The 18,183-nt window shown below is 38.0% G+C and overlaps 1 protein-coding gene across 3 annotated transcripts in view; it reads right to left on the reverse strand.

Annotated features, from left to right (window-relative positions):
- Positions 1-18,183, reverse strand: part of LOXL3 (lysyl oxidase like 3) — a 914,626-nt gene that overhangs the window by 288,028 nt on the left and 608,415 nt on the right. For all 3 annotated transcript variants that reach the window (XM_044063977.1, XM_044063976.1, XM_044063978.1), the window contains exon 6: positions 17,420-17,603. In XM_044063977.1, the coding sequence (XP_043919912.1) occupies positions 17,420-17,603 (184 nt within the window). The remainder of the gene's footprint in view (positions 1-17,419; positions 17,604-18,183) is intronic.

Below are 18,183 nucleotides of genomic sequence, written 5' to 3' on the forward strand. Positions count from 1 at the left end.
TTTAACATAAGATTACATTGAAATGGGGGGATGTATGGGTAGACATGCTGCAATGGCCAATAAATGAACCTTGATGGAGGAGTACGTAAGGCCAAAGGATAGTGACTCAGACAAATATTGTAAAACCAGAGAAACATTATCCCTGAATAGGTGCTGGTTATGTTGCTGGCACCTAGAAAAACATTTCTACTGACTAAAATATGCTTTTATACTAGCAGGTTTTCTTCTCTCCATTAATACCTGCTGCAAGTCCAGGAATGGAACAGCTCAAGTCAACTGCTGATCCTTGAAAACCTGCAGAGGATCGGTCTTGTCAACAGCAGGAAATCTCTGAAGGGCTTGCAGCTCAAACATGTGATTTTCGGCAGCTCAGCACAAGCTGCCTAACAGTTTGAGTGTGTGGAAGGTGCCCTGATGCTTTGGAAGCTAGCTAGCAGTTATATCCTTAGCAGGATATAACTCATATAGGTAAGGCTACTGCAGCAGTCGAATACAATGCATGTCTTATTTATTTTTTGTTCTAAATGTTTGAGAGAATCATGAAAGAGACTTTTTTTTTTCCAAAACTGTATGGGGAAATTGCTTATAAGCATTTAAGATGAGTGTGGTGTAGCAGTCAAAAGAAAATTAAGGTTTGGATATGGTCCTGCCTATATTGTTTTTGTTATCCTTCATCTAGATGTTGTATGCATGGCTAGTGTTGATAACAAAGCTGGGATGGATTAAGAATAGTAATTAAAAAGTGTTGTTTACTGTGAGGAAAGAAATGAATAGAACAATACTCTATAAAGAAAAAAAAAAAATATATATATATATATATATATATATATATGTATATATATATCACCTGGCACTGGATGACATTTTAATATTAAGAAGAAAGCTATAGTACGGTATAGACAGATTATGGAAAAACACTACATGAAAAAAGAATGACATTTGTTGGCTAAGAGTTCATTACTGTAATTTGCAGCAAATGAAAATTACTAAAAAACATTTGAATATGAAAGATTTATCTTAGCAATTAACTTGCAAAACATTCCTTATTAAAGGGCAAATGAATAAATGCTTCAAGGAAATTAAAGGTTACGGTGGAAAAATGGAGGGCATTATGTATGCTTTTGCAAAATGACCAAAATGTAAACATTTTTGGAAAAGCTACGAGAAATGCTTATAAGTTGTAGGATTTGGTTACATTTATGTTTGTCAAGTAAAATATGATATATTATAGATACAGGGAGAGATTACAAGATAGGAAACAGTGGAGCACTTTCCTCAGGTAATATATTAAGGAAAATTTGGGTATGAGGATGTGGTGTTGTATTCTTTAATACAATCTGGGATGTGAAAAAACACACAATGATGCAGGGCATTCTATGTTAAAACAGGTGCACGATGTTTCACTAAATTGTTCAGTTCTGTTAATTTGTGAACTGTGAAATAAAACCCCTACTCTACTGAATAAGTGTTATGGGGTCTTTTACATCCACCCAAGTTACCACCACCAGTTCATGTGGATGGAACTTCTGTTTAAAACCCTGTATACAGGATGGGAGCCCATGAGTGAAATCCTACCTTATTATGCTGCACTACAGTATCAGTATTCATAGACATTCCACTTTCTTAGTTTTCTAAATTTTCTCAAAATATATGATTGTTTTGAAGAATAAGTTGGTTTTATTTCCATTTTCTTGAAGCCTCGTGATAACATCTACCAAAAAATTTCTATGTCTTTACTTTTAATCTAATGACGACTGACTTGGTTTATTGCATCGGATGAAATTATTCATTTTCATCTTCAATAAAAAAGTTTGGATAGCAAAGTCATATGTTTGAAACTCATTTTTGTTTATCTTTCACAAGGTCTTTGGATTGCAGGAGCTTCCATTCATTCTCAGTGTAATTTCAGAGAGGAATATTTTTGAAGAACCTATGTGTATAACTGCAAATAAACCTATGTTTATAACTGCAGAATTTCATTTAGCAGACATTGTGTGTTTTTATTTCTGATGACTTAATTTAAATTACTTTGAGGTAACTTTAAGGATAGTAATGATGAGAAACCCCTCAGCTTAAGGCAGGATCAAGACTTCCTACCTATCATTCATACTGACAGATAATCCCCAAATGCACCTTCTTGGCATTCTGTAATCAATGAACCCCATATTCTCTCTCCTTCTTCTTCAGCAGCACCTCTTCTACAAATGGTACATTGTTTATGCAGTCTGAACATTTATCTTGATTTGGGAAATCATATGCTTCATATTCTAATCTTGTTCTGTTATATGTACTGGATTTGAATTTAAGTCCCAGGAATGCCAGAAGCTCAAAATGACGCTGATTGTTCACCGGACTTTCACCATTAACTTAGCTGGCCAGCATGACTTTTAAGGAAGCCAGGATTTACAGGCCAGACAATGTTTTCTCTTTTTATTTTTTGATCACTAAGAGGCTTGGTTATAAAGTTCTAGTGTGAAAACACTTGATACAAATTGCAGTAACTTGGGGGGTGTTGACACTTTACTGCATGTACTAACATATGGTTCTTCTGGATCAAATTATTTCTTTTTCTGTATACCATTTGAAGGACTGTACAGGAAAAAGGGAAGTAATTTGTTAATGTTTACATACATTTTGCAGGTAATAAAATGTCAACAATTCAAAGACAGATTGTGGATGATAGTTTGAAATATCAGTTAGTGGTAATAAAGTCAGTTTGCAAACTATGTTTGCCAATTTAGTATGTTGCTGTAAAACTGCTGTCACAGTTTATTTTTCAGTTCTAGACTTTGTTATGGGGAACTTTATATACCTGCCATTTTTGGCTAGGATTTTTTATGGGCTATAAGGATTATAAATGAGTAATGTAGATTTAGGAAAACATTTTACATTTTTTGTATTTTTGCTGTGAAATCAGGGTCCTTCTGGGACTGCAATTTTTATGGGCTATAGGGATTATAAAATCTTCTAAGGAGTAATGTGCATTTTGGAAAGCATTCAATATTTTTTGTATTTTGCTGTGAAAATGTTTTTTTTTATTTTTTCCTGGAACTGCAAGTAATACCTAAAGCTGATTCTCTGGAAGCATGTACCCAGTGACTTTGGACTGTAAACTCATGGAGAGAAGAGAGTTGCAGCTTTCTCCAACACGCATGCACAATATGCTAATACATTTACCTTGTACTTCCTGCAGATTTTAAAGGGTATCTGTATCACAGGAACTACAAGGCAAGTAAATCATGAGACCATCATTGCCTTACTAATAGCCACCCTCATGAGGTACATCACAATTCTAGAATGACGTAAAGGAGGCCAAGTCAGGGGTGAATTTGCAGATGTGCGTCCACTTGTTGATGTTTCTCTGTTTAACATGGAAGGGCAATTTATTCCAGAAATGGAGTAAATGCAGGGGCCGCCCGTGCTATTGGACTGCCGGACCGCAGCCCCCCAGCTGTAAATAATAAAGAAATTAAAAGAAAATAAAAGATAAAAAATAAAGTAAAAGATAAAAAAAAAAATTCAAAATTTGCGGACTTTCGCGCATGCGCACTAGTCCGGACTGCTGCTGAGACAGTCTGGAGCATGCGCAGACTGTTTCAGCAGCAGTCCAGACTGGGAAACATGTAAGAGCATGATCCCAGAAGTCTATGCAGTTGTAACTGCAATAGACTGTCCTGGAAACTCATCGGAGCCGGACTGCAACGTCAGCAGTCTGGAAGATCTCGCGATGGGATTTGGAGCTATGTGGACGGGAAGATCTCGCGATCGGATTTGAAGCTATGTGGAAACTGGATGGGCGGGAAGATCTCGCAATGTGGACAGGCAGCTATGGATATATGTTATGGCAGGGTTTGGTTATATGTGTGGACGGGGATTTGGAGCAGCTACGAGATCTACTACAGGTAAGGAAGGAAGGGTGTGTGTGTGTGTGTGTGTGTGTGTGTGTGTGTGTGTGTGTGTGTGTGTGTGTGAATGCCCCAGTTGCTATATACTGGTGGCTAGAGTCATGGTGGTGGTAGGGAATACCTCAGGCTTGAACCCTGTACCTTGTATGTAGGTGTTAAAGACCTGAATTCCCTACCCACCACCATTTGTAAAAAAATGCAGATTTTTGCCATATATTTGATCTGATCTGTTCCTCATAATATCTGTGGTTTCTAAATGTTACAATGCTTGATATTTGATGGTGCAGTGGTAGCATTGTTGCCTCACAGCTGCAGGTTCTTAGGTTTGATTCTTGTCTGGGGTGCCTTCTTTGTGGGGTCTGCATCTTCTCCCTGTGTTTGTGTGGGTTTGCTTTGTGTCCTCTCATGTTACAAAGACGTGTCTGCATTATTTCTTCCTGGGCCTCTTCTGAAAATTGTTTTTTTGTTCCAAGTCAGACTGTCCTGATTAACAAATGTTAAATAAAATTGACAGGCATTTGAATTTCAGACTTCAGGTTTCTGAATGTTTAATTCCTTACATATTTGATGGTGCAGTGGTAGCACTGTTGCCTTACAGCTATACATTTTCTGGTTTTATTCTTGGCTGGAGTGCCTTCTGTGTGGAGTCTGCATCTTATCCCTGTGTTTGTGTGGATTTGCTCTGGTGTCCTGCCATTTTGCACAGACATGTGTCTGCAGTATTTCTCCCTGGGCCTCTGCTGAAAATTGTTTTTGTTCTGTCAGAAGTAAAATTGACAGGCATTTGAATTTCAGACTTCATATTCTTCAGAAAGTACATAGTAACACAACCTAAGTTTATAAGATGAATATTTGAAATTTGTCCTTATTTTTGGGACTGTATTACCCCATTATTGGCTTTGTCCAGGTTTTTTGTGCTAAGGTTGACAGCTATGGCAAGAACTGAATTCACTGAATATGTTTGAGGGCTGTATTCCCTCATTACTGGGTTTGTCCAGGTGTTTTATGCTAAGATGTTCAAGGTCGACAGCTATGGTGAGAACTGGATTCATTAAATGATAGCCATTTAAGTTTCAGTCTTACGCTCTTTCACAAAGCAGCTGATTTGGTGTAGTGGTATGTTGCTCTGACTGTTTTGCACAGGGACCTTGGCAGTAAAATGCATGGTGGTAACACAGCATTTTATTTTAGCAAATTTCCAAGATTATACAAGCAATGTTTAATGTGTCCCTGGTTTTTGGGCTTTTGACCACCCCCTCAATAAATTTGGCTTTTTCCAGATTTCTTGTGCTGCGAAGTTGAGATGCAGTTGAGTACTGAGTAGATTTTACAAGGAGCTTAGAGCTGCAGGGAAAGAGAAGTTTAGTGCTGCTTATGCTAAGTCCGCTTGCATTGTTAATAGCACAACAGGTTGTGTACTTGCTTTTGATGCAGACGGTAGTTGGTTCTACTCCCACAAGGGGTGAATGCTGTCATACTGAAAAAGTTAAGATACTAACTATGAGCCTGTTATCAGTTTGCCATCCATTTCCTATTGCAATATTACTAGCTTATCATTTTTAAAATAATATAGGCAATTTATTCCTCAGGGGCATCAGACACTTTATTTTTCGATGAAACAATGAAATATAAAGGTGTTTGCTAGCAGCAACTTCTTCATTAGTTACAGATTTATTTAATGTGGAATTATTTAGATGACTTTTTTACTTCTTCAGAGATTGTGCATATTTACTGATAATGGTGGACTGTATAACTGTGCATATTTACTGATAATGGTGGACTGTAGAATTGTGCATATTTACTGATAATGGTGGACTGTAGAAGTTTGAGTAGACTTTTATGATGGAAATATTCTGAACTGGGTAGTTTTGTCATTATGGGTGCATGCATTTTGTTTCATTGTTTACTGGAAAGATGTTCTGAATTGGGCAGTTTTGTTATTATTGGTGCATGCGTTTTGTTTCATAGTTTACTGGAAAAATGTTCAAAATAAGAGGAAGGTGTATCAAAGAGCACATGTATGTTTCATATGCAAGGGGCCTATGATTTGAAAACAGCCCAGAATTAATCTTTATCTGCCACTGGTAAAATGTATTTTCTTTGAATGCGGGTTTCAGTGCTGTTTCAATGAATGTGAGTTTCAAGGGTAGAGAAGTTTTAATGCTAAGTTTGTTTAGCAGATGTCTTAGTGTTTGTGCTGTAAAATGCAAAATAAAACTTTCAAATGAAGTCCAAATCATCATAGAAGTAAATCAGTATGCACATTAGTGTTTATGGTAAATGGAGTGAAATAGCCAAGTAATGGATCATTGGAATGGCTGCAGGGGGAGGCTCCATTTGACCATGATTTTATGAGGGGGAAGGGCGGCAAACTTAAAGACAGCCTCAGCTGAACTATACCTCCCAACTGTCCAGATTTTCAAAGAATGAATAGATTTTTGCTTCTTATTTTTGGTTTGTTCCTCATAAAATTTGTGGTTTTCTGGCAAATCATTTAGGAATTAAGTCACTAAATAATGACACACTGATTTTCAGACTTCATAACCTTCAGAAAAATGCATGCTAAAGTAAGACCTGTTGTTCTATCAACTGTCTCACTTTATACAAGAGCAATTTTTAGTACTGTTTATATGTTCCCCCAATATAGTCGGCCTTGTCCAGATTAATTGCATTAACAGGTTGAGAGGTACATGCAAATAAATTGCTTTATAGAATTAGACATAGCCAAACCTCTCAGCTGTCCCTGATTTTGGCTCAAAATGTTGCTCTTCCCCCTAATAATCCCTCCGCAAAATAGCAATTTTGGAAGAAAACATGGAGAGTTTACAATTAAGAAATAACTAATAATCAAGAGTTAAAGGTTACTTTTATTTCAGAAATGCATGTAGATTCTTTTATTTTGTCAGCTGCTCAAGTTAGCAGTACTAATATTAAAGTGTCCCTTCTTTGACAGGTTCCCAGCTGTATTGTGTGGCTATTTTATATTTTTACATCACATTTTTGGTCCATTTTTCATAAAATTGTGTTTTTTTGGGCAAATTAGTGATAAATCATTAAAGACTGAAGTTAGAAAATAATGACAGACATTTGAGTTTCAGATTTCATACTATTCAGAAAATTCATACTAATGCAAGACCTATTCTATTATCTTTCTAAGTTTATAAGAGCAATATTTAAAAATTGTCCTTATTTTTGGGCCTTTGTCCCACTTCTTTGTATGGCTTTGTCCAGATTTCTTGCTCTGAGGTTGAGAGGTATGGCATGTGTCAGGGCCATCACAGTCAGCCCGAGACATTTCAAATTGTAACATACTTGTTGCACCCCACTCTTCCATGTAGTGACTCTGGATGTGTCCAAGCAAGGTAAGGAGTAGTTATGCAGTGTAAATGTGCAGAGTATCCCCCACCATCCAAGGTAGACACAAGTACTACAGTGGCTTTTCATCTGTCCTTGATTTTTGCAGAATGGTCTGGTTTCTGTCATGTTTTTTGTACTGTTGATTTATGCTTATTACTCAAAGTGCCTGTTGCTCTGTGTTTAAGTAGCAATACTTTAATGACCATCAGGTAAGCTTGGCTGAGGTCGTAAGATGCAAGTAAGCTTTAATAAGCATACTGTTAAAGAATTGCCAACATTGAAAGCCTTTCTGTTGTTGAAATGTAGAGAATACTTAACTAGATAATGTATAAGCCTTGGGTATTGACATGCATATGACAGTATTTGTAATAAAGGACAGGATTACATTATTTTAAGAAGTTCATTACACTTGGAGACTTCCAGTCATCTCTGCAGGCTTTACCCGTAAACAAAACAGAATGCCAGTCGTGTGGTCCATAACCTGTACAGTAATCCTTTTAAGCAATGTATCTTGAGCTTATTTCTTGTTTGCTTTTCATTTTTTACTTTGATCATGTTTTCCCCATGAAACAAGTAGATAGTTGTCAGGCAGCAGGTCTTTTTTTGGATAAGAAACATTTTTACAAGTGGGGGCATCAGAGATTTCTACCTTCAGCATGTTACTTGGTACTTTAACAAAGCTGAATATAAATTATAATTAGAACTGCAGTGCAAGAAGTGGTTTGAGTTGGGTGCTGCTTGTTTTTCTTATACTTGATTTTGACTGGCATTCCATTAATGTATTTAAAAAGTAATTTATTTTTTCATGCCTCACAACCTTTTTGTTTCCATCTAGATATTAAGTAAGCTGTTATGCAGCCAATGCATTGAATTTTTTTTTATTCTTCTACACTTCATTTTGTCTTGATTGGACTCTCATAATGATGGTTTGGCACCCAGGGCAGTGTATTTAGTTAGTTTTTGTGGTTTTGAGCATAGCTCCTCCTCTTTCTAGTTGGCCACACCCCGTCCCATTGACCCCACCCATTCAGCGGTCTCCTGCAGCCCCCCTTTGATTTGAAGTCACCAGCTGCCACTGAGTAAATGTTGGACAATGAATCTGTCCCTCTAGCATGTCTTATTCGTATATTGGTGGAGATTCATATCTTTGGTTCTAATCCTTGTGGAACTGTTTGCCTTGCAGAGATACACAAGATCAATGGGGATACTTAATGGCATGGAATGCAAGACATAGATCACCATGTAAGAGTTTGTAAGAGACTAAATATAGAGATAGGGATTCAAGCCTGTCTTGGTAGCCAAGGGTCTTTAGACTAGTAGTCATTTTAGTTTCTAGCTGTGTGATGTGTCTACAGAGATACATATCAAAGGGGGCACTGTACTAAATGTTACAATGCTGCACTACATTTAATTTTAGCTCCTTTTCAATACACCATTGTTTTGTAAGAATTAGTTCTTGCTGTACTGATACCATATCAAAGGGTGATCAGGTAATAACACCTACCTTGCAGTCATCTTCAAATTTAGCTAGCCATATAACTGGAATTACAGCTTGGAGGTCAAAAAGAAGGGGGTCCATTTACTGCATCCTGACATACACTACTAGCTATTTTAAATATGTGGGTTCTAGCTTTCTTATTCCACAAAAAAGTCTACTTTTAGGTCTCTTAGTTTATTTACTGTACCAGTACGGGGGGGGGGGGGTAAAATATATTAGCTAGCGCTAAATAATGTTGTGACAGACCAGTTGGCATAATGGTTAAAGTCTTCACCTTCCATGAACAAAGTACAAGGTACGATTCAGACCTCCAACCAATGCCTGTTTGGAGTATGCATGTTCTCCCTGTGTCTCTGTGGGGTTTCTCCCACCTCCAAAAAACATGTTGAGTGTTTCCATCTCAAACTCATCTAAGAATGGAGCTGTGGGCAGCAGCACAGACTTTAGATGTGCCTTTTAGGGGAAAGAGTTGTATAGACCATCTGCTTTGGGCATCTACTGTGGTGTGTAGTATCCTCAAGATAAGACAACATGGATAACAAACCGTACATCATGGCAGGGCTAGTCACTTGATGATGTAAAAAACAGGCTCTGGGTAATCTTGTCATGCTGACTAATGTCACCAAAATGGGCATAGGCATTTGCCAGTGATAAGTGGGTTGAGGACACTGCTTACTCTGACCTATGCCAGGGTCCCATGTTAATAGTGGGAGGAGTGTTTGTGCCCCTATCAGCCAGTGTGTGCCTGCTATAAAGCGCTAAGCTACTGGACAGTGTCCAGTTGCTCGGCGTGGGTTACGTGAGATAGTTCTGTTGAGCAAAAGCTGGATATTAAACCAATCAACCTGCCAAACTTGAACTAAGAATTGTCACACTCAGTGTAGGTTCATTGAAGGACAAAGCTTGGAAGTGGATGACATGATGGTAAGGAGGAGATATGACATCCTATGTATCCAGGGGACAATCTGGAAGGTCAGTGCAGCAAAGCTGGCTTGGCTTGGGATTCATAGTCTTCTACTCAGGAGGGGGACAGGCTAGAAATACTGTGGGAAATGTACTGAGAGAGAGGCTTCAGAAGGCAGAAAGGGATGTCATCAGAATTAGTGACAGACTCACAGCAATCAGACTCCACTGTAATAATAGAGCACTATTCATAATCTCAGCTTATGCCCCACAGCAGGGTTGTGATAGTGAGGAAAAGAATGCATTCAGACAGCAGTAACAGGGCCTACTAGATAAAGCAGGATAACAGGAATTGTTAATAATGGGTGACCTGAATGCACATATCAGGACAGACAAAATAGGATATGAGCACAGCCTGGGTCCACATGGGTGGAGCAACAGGAATAAAAGAGAGGCCATTCTAGACTTCTTTCTGGCTTGATGGTAGCCAACCCATGGTTCAGAAAGAGAGACAGTCACAAGATTACATACAAAAGTGGCCAATATGGCCAATAAGCAACTCAGGGGTAAATCAGAGATTGCAAAGTCATTACCAGTAAAACAGTCGATTCACAACATAAACCACTAGTTGCCACACTCAGCTGCAAGCACTGATCAGAGAAGGGTCTAAGGTCAAAAGACACCAGGCTGAAGGCCTGGAAGTTGATTGGGGAGAAAGCCCAACAGTTAAAATAATTAGCCAGGGCTCTAGCACCTCAAGAAGAAGAGAAAATAGGTGGAGCTGAAGAATGGCAGTGTCTCAAAACAGCATGCTTAAGGGTTAAAGGTTACAGAACAGATTTGCTGCTGAACCAGGTATGGAAATAAGGTACATAAGGAAAGCTAGTGGTGGATTACAGAAGTCCAGGAAGTCATTAAAAGTAAAAAGGAATGCAAGAAAAAGTGAGAGATGAAAAGACATACCAGGGTAGGAAGGAATAATGGCTGGCTAACAATGAGTCTAAGAAAGGAGTTGCAGTAGCAAAGAACAAGGCAACAGAGGCACTCTACCAGGTACTGGTACGTGAGTCAGTGGATAGCACAAAGAAACTATATCAGATTGTAAGGCAAAGACAGAAAGCTAAAGATAAAGATAAAGACACCCTTTATAAGGGATGCCAGCTTCAACCTGCTCACCAGTCAGCAGGACATCAAAGGCATATGGAAGGAGTACTTCCAGCAACTTCTGAATGAAAAAAAAAAATAAAACAAAACAAAAAAGCTGTACTGCCCCAGACACAGCCAATGGTGACAGAAGAGGAGAAGCCCACCATAGAAGAAGTAAGAACAGCATTAAGGAAAATGAAGTCAGGGATAGCAGCAGGCTCAAATGAAGTCACAGCAGATATAAACAAGATGTTGGGTGAGATATGGAGAGCAAAGTGTATCCCAGTTGACTGGAGAATAAGCATACTGGTTCCAGTGTTCAAGAACCAAGGGGACATTCACAGCTATGGGCAATATAGAGGTATTAAACCCCCATCACTATGCTTGAAAATTCTGGAGAGGGCGATTGATAAATGAATAGAAGTAGAAAGTAAGTTGGGAAATGAGCAGTTTGGATTCAGATCAGGAGGAAGCACAACTGACCCAATGTTTGCAGTAAGACATATACTTGAGAAGATGCCAGAAATGAGAAAAGAGTCCAACTGGGCATTCCTTGACTTGGAGAAACCATATGACAAGGTCCCAAGAAAGCAAATATGAGCAGTCCTGTGGTGGTTTGAACTCCCAGAAACATTAGTAGAATTAGTGCAAACTGTGTATAAGAACCCAATGACTCAAGTACAAACAGTATTCAGTCTTACAAAGAGGTTCCCAGTGGACGGGGATGTGCATCAGAGTTTGGCATTGAGCCCCGTGCTGTTCATACTGTGATGGACTACATTAACAAACAGGTCGTAGGAGACAGATCAACAAAGCTGCTGCTGTATGCAGACAATGTGACATTACAGACAGACTCTGAGCAAGAACTTCAGGAAATGGTAGGGGAATGGAATGCAAAACTGAAGGCATATGGGATGAAATTGTATACAGATAAGACAGTTATAATGGCAGCAAATGGGGGGAAATAAGAAGAATAGAAGGGAAAACAGTGGAACAGGTTAACGGCTTCAAGTATCTGGGAGGGGTGGTTGAGGAGAAAGGAAGTCTGAATGAGGCGGTCAAGGCTAGAATCAGAGGGGTTGCAGCCAACTGGCACAGAGTGTCAGGTGTAGTGTATGCCAGAAGAATACCAAAGATGTTGAAAAGTAAAATGTACAAAACAGTGGTGTGACCAGTACTATTGCATGGTACAGAAACCTGGGCAGTAAAGTTAGAGTAGTTGAAGAAGCTAGAGGTGATGGAGATAAACTGCCTAAGATGTGTTGTAGGATGCACACTTTGGGACAGACGAAGAAATGAGGACATAAGAGCAGAGCCCAAAGTAGCTCCAATTACAGAAAAGATCAAATGAACAGATTACAGTGGTCTGGGCACATATGCAGGAAAGCAGAAGACAAACTAGTGAACAAGATTTGCCAGACAGGAAGAAGGCAAGAGGAACTGAGGGTATCCAGCAAAGAGATGGATGGACTGTGTGTGAGGGAAGACCTGTGAAAGTTAGGCATGAGTGTTAAAGAAGGTTTGAGAGTGGCATTGAATAGGGAGAGATGTTAACAAGTGACATGACACCCTGACCCCATGTAGAAAATAGGAAAAGGAGGCTGATGATGGTGATGATGATCCAAATACGATCTGTGAACCAAAGGACCACCATCTATATTCTCATAAGTTTACTAAATGAACGGGATGTGATCTCCCCTTGATAAGACCAAACTGCAAGCATCTTGCTGTATGAGGTTTTTGATGCTGTATTTTATGAGTTAGATGTTATGTGTTCCATGACTTTGCAAATAAAACTAGTTAGGCTAATGAGTCTGTAACTCCTGGGGTCTGTGGGTGGGCTTCCTTTATGAAGGGGCATCACAACAGCAATGGAGTCTATCTATCTATCTGATTGTGTGTGTGTGTGTGTGTGTGTGTGTGTGTGTGTGTGTGTGTGTGTGTGTGTGTGTGTGTGTGTGTGTGTGTGTGCGAGCATGCATATGCATGTACGTGTGCATGTGTAATTCTATGTGCGTGTCTATATATATATATGCATGTATATATAAAATGGCCCATTATGTTTAAGATTTTTTGTCCAGGAAAAGCTTACACAGTAAGGTGTTTTCAATCCTGAAACCTTTCCTTTGTACTTGGGACATAAACTTCTTGAGTCCCTGGAGCTGCTGTCTTACTGTTAAGAGTCAAGCCAAACCTCTTATTTTCACTGAATGAGCAGCTGAAACAAACTGTCATGGAATGTGATGACAGAGAGAACAAATGCAGGAAGATTATTCTTTACATTCAAAAAGGCAGTCTAATTTAAGCATTTTCTGCTACTTTAAGAAACTTTTCATTAAAGCACTTGTAAAACAGGGCTAAGAATGCAAAGACCATGAGAGACACTAGTCCTAAGAAGGTAGTAAGTCTGAGTAGAGACACTAGAAAGTGAATAGAAACAAGATCCTGAAGAAAGGGTAGAATATTTTAATTTCATCTTTAGAGACACAGAATGCAATGTGGGAAGGAAAAAGTAAATAGGAAACAGTGGAGCACTTTAACTCGGGTAATATATTAAGGAAAATTTGGGTATGAGGGTGTGGTGTTGTATTCTTTAATACAATCTGGGATGTGAAAAAACACACAATGATGCGGGGCATTCTATGTTAAAACAGGTGCATGATGTTTCACTAAATCATTCAGTTCTGTTAATTTGTGAACTGTGTAATAAAACCCCTACTCTACTGAATAAGTGTTATGGGGTCTTTTACATCCACCCAAGTTACTACCACCAGTTCAGGTGGATGGAACTTCTGTTTAAAACCCCATATACAGGATTGGAGCCCAGAAGTGAAATCCTACCTTATTATGCTGCACTACAGTATCAGTATTCATAGACATTCCACTTTCTTAGTTTTCTAAATTTTCTCAAAATATATGATTGTTTTGAAGAATAAGTTGGTTTTATTTCCATTTTCTTGAAGCCTCGTGATAACATCTACCAAAAAATGTCTATGTCTTTACTTTTAATCTAATGACGACTGACTTGGTTTATTGCATCGGATGAAATTATTCATTTTCATCTTAAATAAAGAAGTTTGGATAGCAAAGTCAAATGTATGAAACTCATTTTTGTTTATCTTTCACAAGGTCTTTGGATTGCAGGAGCTTCCATTCATTCTCAGTGTAATTTCAGAGAGGAATATTTTTGAACAACCTATGTGTATAACTGCAAATAAACCTATGTTTACAACTGCAGAATTTCATTTAGCAGACATTGTGTGTTTTTATTTCTGATGACTTAATTTAAATTACTTTGAGGTAACTTTAAGGATAGTAATTATGAGAAACCCCTCAGCTTAAGGCAGGATCAAGACTTCCTACCTATCATTCATTTTAGTCTGTCTGCCTTCAATAAGCCATTTAAGGTTAAAACAAATTAAAACATAGTGCTAACTTCTTATATTACTGGAAAAACACGGGTACTGTGCATACCTCTCAACAATACCAAATTTCTCAGTTTTTACCAGTTTTGAGGTCTAAATAATGAGGTGCCATGATTCCCGAGTGACACCCCTTAATTTCAGAATTTCCCAGCTTTTTTTTTTAATTTTTTTTGGACTTTTATGGGCTGATGTCATCGCATGCAGAGGCCCCATGTAGAAAATAGGCCCCCCATGAACTGCCTGCCAGCCTGTCGGAATTGGCTGAGGGCTCGAGAGATTCACTGTATTTTCTGGCCAGCCAGTAGCAGTAAAAATAGTGTGTGAGCATTTCCCAGCTGCTCCAGGCAAGGACAAGTAAAATCTTATAGTAGCTTAGCAGTTATTTTTGTTCCACAACCATTTACTTGATATTTGCATTTACACAAGCTGCAAGGGTGTGTGAATGGCTCTGTACTAAGTGATTCTTTTCTTCCATGAGCAATTTGGTTAGTATTTTAACTGTTCTTTTTTTCCACAACTGTTTTATTTGAATTATATCAGGCTCAAACCCCGTACCTTGGGTACAGCTAGCAAGAGCCTGAATTCCCTACCCACCACCACTTGTGAAAACTGTCCAGATTTTTGTCTCATATTTTTGTTTTGTTCTTCTTAAAATCTGTGGTTTTCTGGATTTTTGTGGCAAATCAGTGAGCATTGAATTCACTAAATAATGACAGGCATTTTAATTTCAGACTTCATATTCTTCAGAAAATACATGGTAACACAAAATCTTTTATTCTAGCAATGTTCTAAGTTTGTAAGATCAATATTTGAAATTTGTCCCTATTTTTGGGGCTGTATTCCCGTATTATTGGCTTTTCCAGGTTTTTTGTGCTAAGAGGTAGAGAGCTATGGTGAGAACTGAATTCAGTGAATATTCTTGGGCCTGTATTCCCCCATTAATGACTTTGTCCAGGCTTTTTGTGCTAAGACATCGAGAGCTATGGTGAGAACTGAATTCACTAAATGATAGCCATTTAAGTTTCAGTCTTCCTGTCTTTCAGGAAACGCATGGTGGTAACACAACATTTTATTCTAGCAACTTTCCAAGATTATACAATCAATGTTTAAAATGTATCCCTGGTTTTTGGGCTTTTGTCACCCCCATAAATTTTGACTTTTTCCAGATTACTTGTGCTACAAAGTTGAGAGATACAGTTGAGTGTCGAGTGGATTTTACAAGGAGCTGAAAGCTTCAGATGAAGAGAAGTTTAGTGATGCTTATATCAAGTTTGCTTGCATTGTTAGTAGCATAACAGGTAGAATGCTTGCTTTTGATGCAGAAGGCTGTGGATTCTACTCCCACAGTATAAAGATGCATTGATGATACTGTACTGTGTTATACTTTTAAAGAGGGTGGATGCTGCAGTCCCGAGAATGTCCTCTTTGGCGGCAATAGCTAGTAACTATGAACCTATTATCAGTTTGCCATCCATTTATATTACTAGCTTATCATTTTTTTTATGTAACATAGGCAATTTATTCCTCAAGGGCAACAGGCACTTTATTTGTAGATGAAACAATGAAATATAAAATTGTTTGCTAGCAGCAACCTAATGTAGAATTATTTAGATGACTTTTACTTCTGCAGAGATTGCGCATATTTACTGATACTGGTGGATTGTGGAAGTCTGAGTACAATTTTATGATGGAAATGTTATGAATTGGGCAGTTTTGTCATTTTTGGTTCATGCATTTTGTTTCATTGTTTACTGGAAAAATGTTTAAAACAATAAATTTAAAATGCCCCCTAAAAACTGTACTGTATTATACAATGAATATAATTTGTTACAATCAGGAAGATGCATCAAAGAACACATGTACATTTCATGAGCAAGGGGCCTATGATTTGAAAACAGCCCAAAGATAATCTTTATCTGCCACTGGCCTGATGCATTTTCTTTGAATGTGGGTTTCAATGCTGTTTCAGGGAATGTGAGTTTCAAGGGCAGAAATGTTTTAATGCTATTTTCATTGTGAGACAGCACTGCTTTGTTTAGCAGATGTCTATTAGTGTTTGTGCTGTAAAATGTAAAATAAATGTTTTAAATGAAATTCAAATCATTGTATAAGTAAATCAGTATGCACATTACAGTGTGTATGGTAAATGGGGTGAAACAGACAAGTAATGAGACTTTGGAATGGCTGCAGGGGGAGGGCATTGTATGGGGAGGCCCAATTCAACCATGATTTTGTGAGGAGGGAAAGGCGGCAAACTCAAAGACAGCCCTAGGGGGCACAAACTGTAGCTAAGCCACTTATCAGTAGGTCATGAAGAATGACTTTTGGAGGTCCTAGCAAACTAAGATATTCTTTTACTAAGATTAGAATATTGCCTACCATTAAATGCCCTACTTTTACCATAAAACCCGCATACTGCAAGCCACCAAAAACAAAATCCTAAAGTTCAGCATTTCTCCCTTCCCAGTGAACATCATTGCTACATATTTTAAAAAAATATGGCCTCCATTTACTACAGGGTCTGAGTCTGGGGCCATATTTTGGTTGTCTGTTCTTCAGTTTGTGTTTGAAAGTTGATATTCCACAATTCCATTGGAGTGGGCAGGTTACATAATTATGTATGCAAATTTTATGTTAATCAGCATATGGATTTGTACCTATTGTTATGGGCCTTTGTCTAGATTTTTGATGTTTCCAGGTTGACAGGTATGGTACTGTGCAGAACATCAAGATAAAATTAAAAATATTTGCTTTGTGTTTTGGAATATAGTGGAACTTTAGCTCTGCATTAGTATTTAAATGAATAAGGAAAAAAAGGAAAAATATCTGCAGTCCTCAAAGGATACAAAATTCACAGTCAGCTAGTTTACATTCTTACCCAGCACAACTAAACACTTCTGTCAGCAGATATGCATGTATCTACTGGTGTTTTAAACAAAACAAAGGACAATAACATAATAAATTCTATACGTGTAAAGACTATGTAGTCACAAAATAAAAAAACGGCAAGTCATACTAAGAACAAAGAAAGAATTCCATGTCATGTTACACAGCAAATGTCCACCCTTTCTTCTTTTTTCTTCTATACTACAAAAAGAAAAAAAATAATAATAACAAAACTACAGAGTACAGCAGTTTTGAGATAAAGTGTATATTTACAAGAATTAGTGTAGACCTTCACTTACCCTGACCCATGCGGGCTCCTGTCAGAGCAGCCTTGGCACTTCCAAAACCAAGCTCCCTGCAGACAACACTGGCAGACTGAAGATTCCATCTGTCATCACATATTGTACCCCACTCGTTCTTCTTAAGGATCTCCACGCGGCCTTCTCCAGTCATGGCTCCTCCCTTCAAACGGAGGTGCTGTTGCTATGGACACAACAAAAGAACTATGTGAATGTGTCTTAACTTCTAGTTTATATATCCATGTCTCCTTGGGTTGACAGATGTAACGCTCTTTAACCTGCAAGATGTCTACATTCTGCTCTGCTGTAAACTTCACATATTTCAAAATACTGCAGGGTGATGGCTTATCTGATCTTAGGTGTGAGGCTCCTATTTCACAAATTTCACTTGAGTAACACTACACTGACTCTGAAATCATCTTTCTATTTTATATATATATATATATATATATATATATATATAAACACATTATCTGCGGTTGGTCATACTTGATCAGTGCTCTACCCCAGTAAACAAATAAACAAAAATAAAATAAATAAAATATATATGTATGTAAGACATAATGGATTCTGACTAATGATGGATAGTGGAGGTGAAGTATTACTTTTTTTTCAAAGCCTCTGACATTGCTGGACAGATTTACAATCAGGAAGGCATATCGAAGTGGTGACAGAATTTAATATTAAAGGTCCAAGCCAAGATGGTGTGCTCACCAAATATGTTTCTACTAAGAATCAGTACAAGTTCATAACCTACATACAAG

Source organism: Protopterus annectens, chromosome 2.part2 (assembly GCF_019279795.1).
Source record: "Protopterus annectens isolate FY-2018-M chromosome 2.part2, PAN1.0, whole genome shotgun sequence".
Lineage (NCBI taxonomy): Eukaryota > Metazoa > Chordata > Ceratodontiformes > Protopteridae > Protopterus > Protopterus annectens.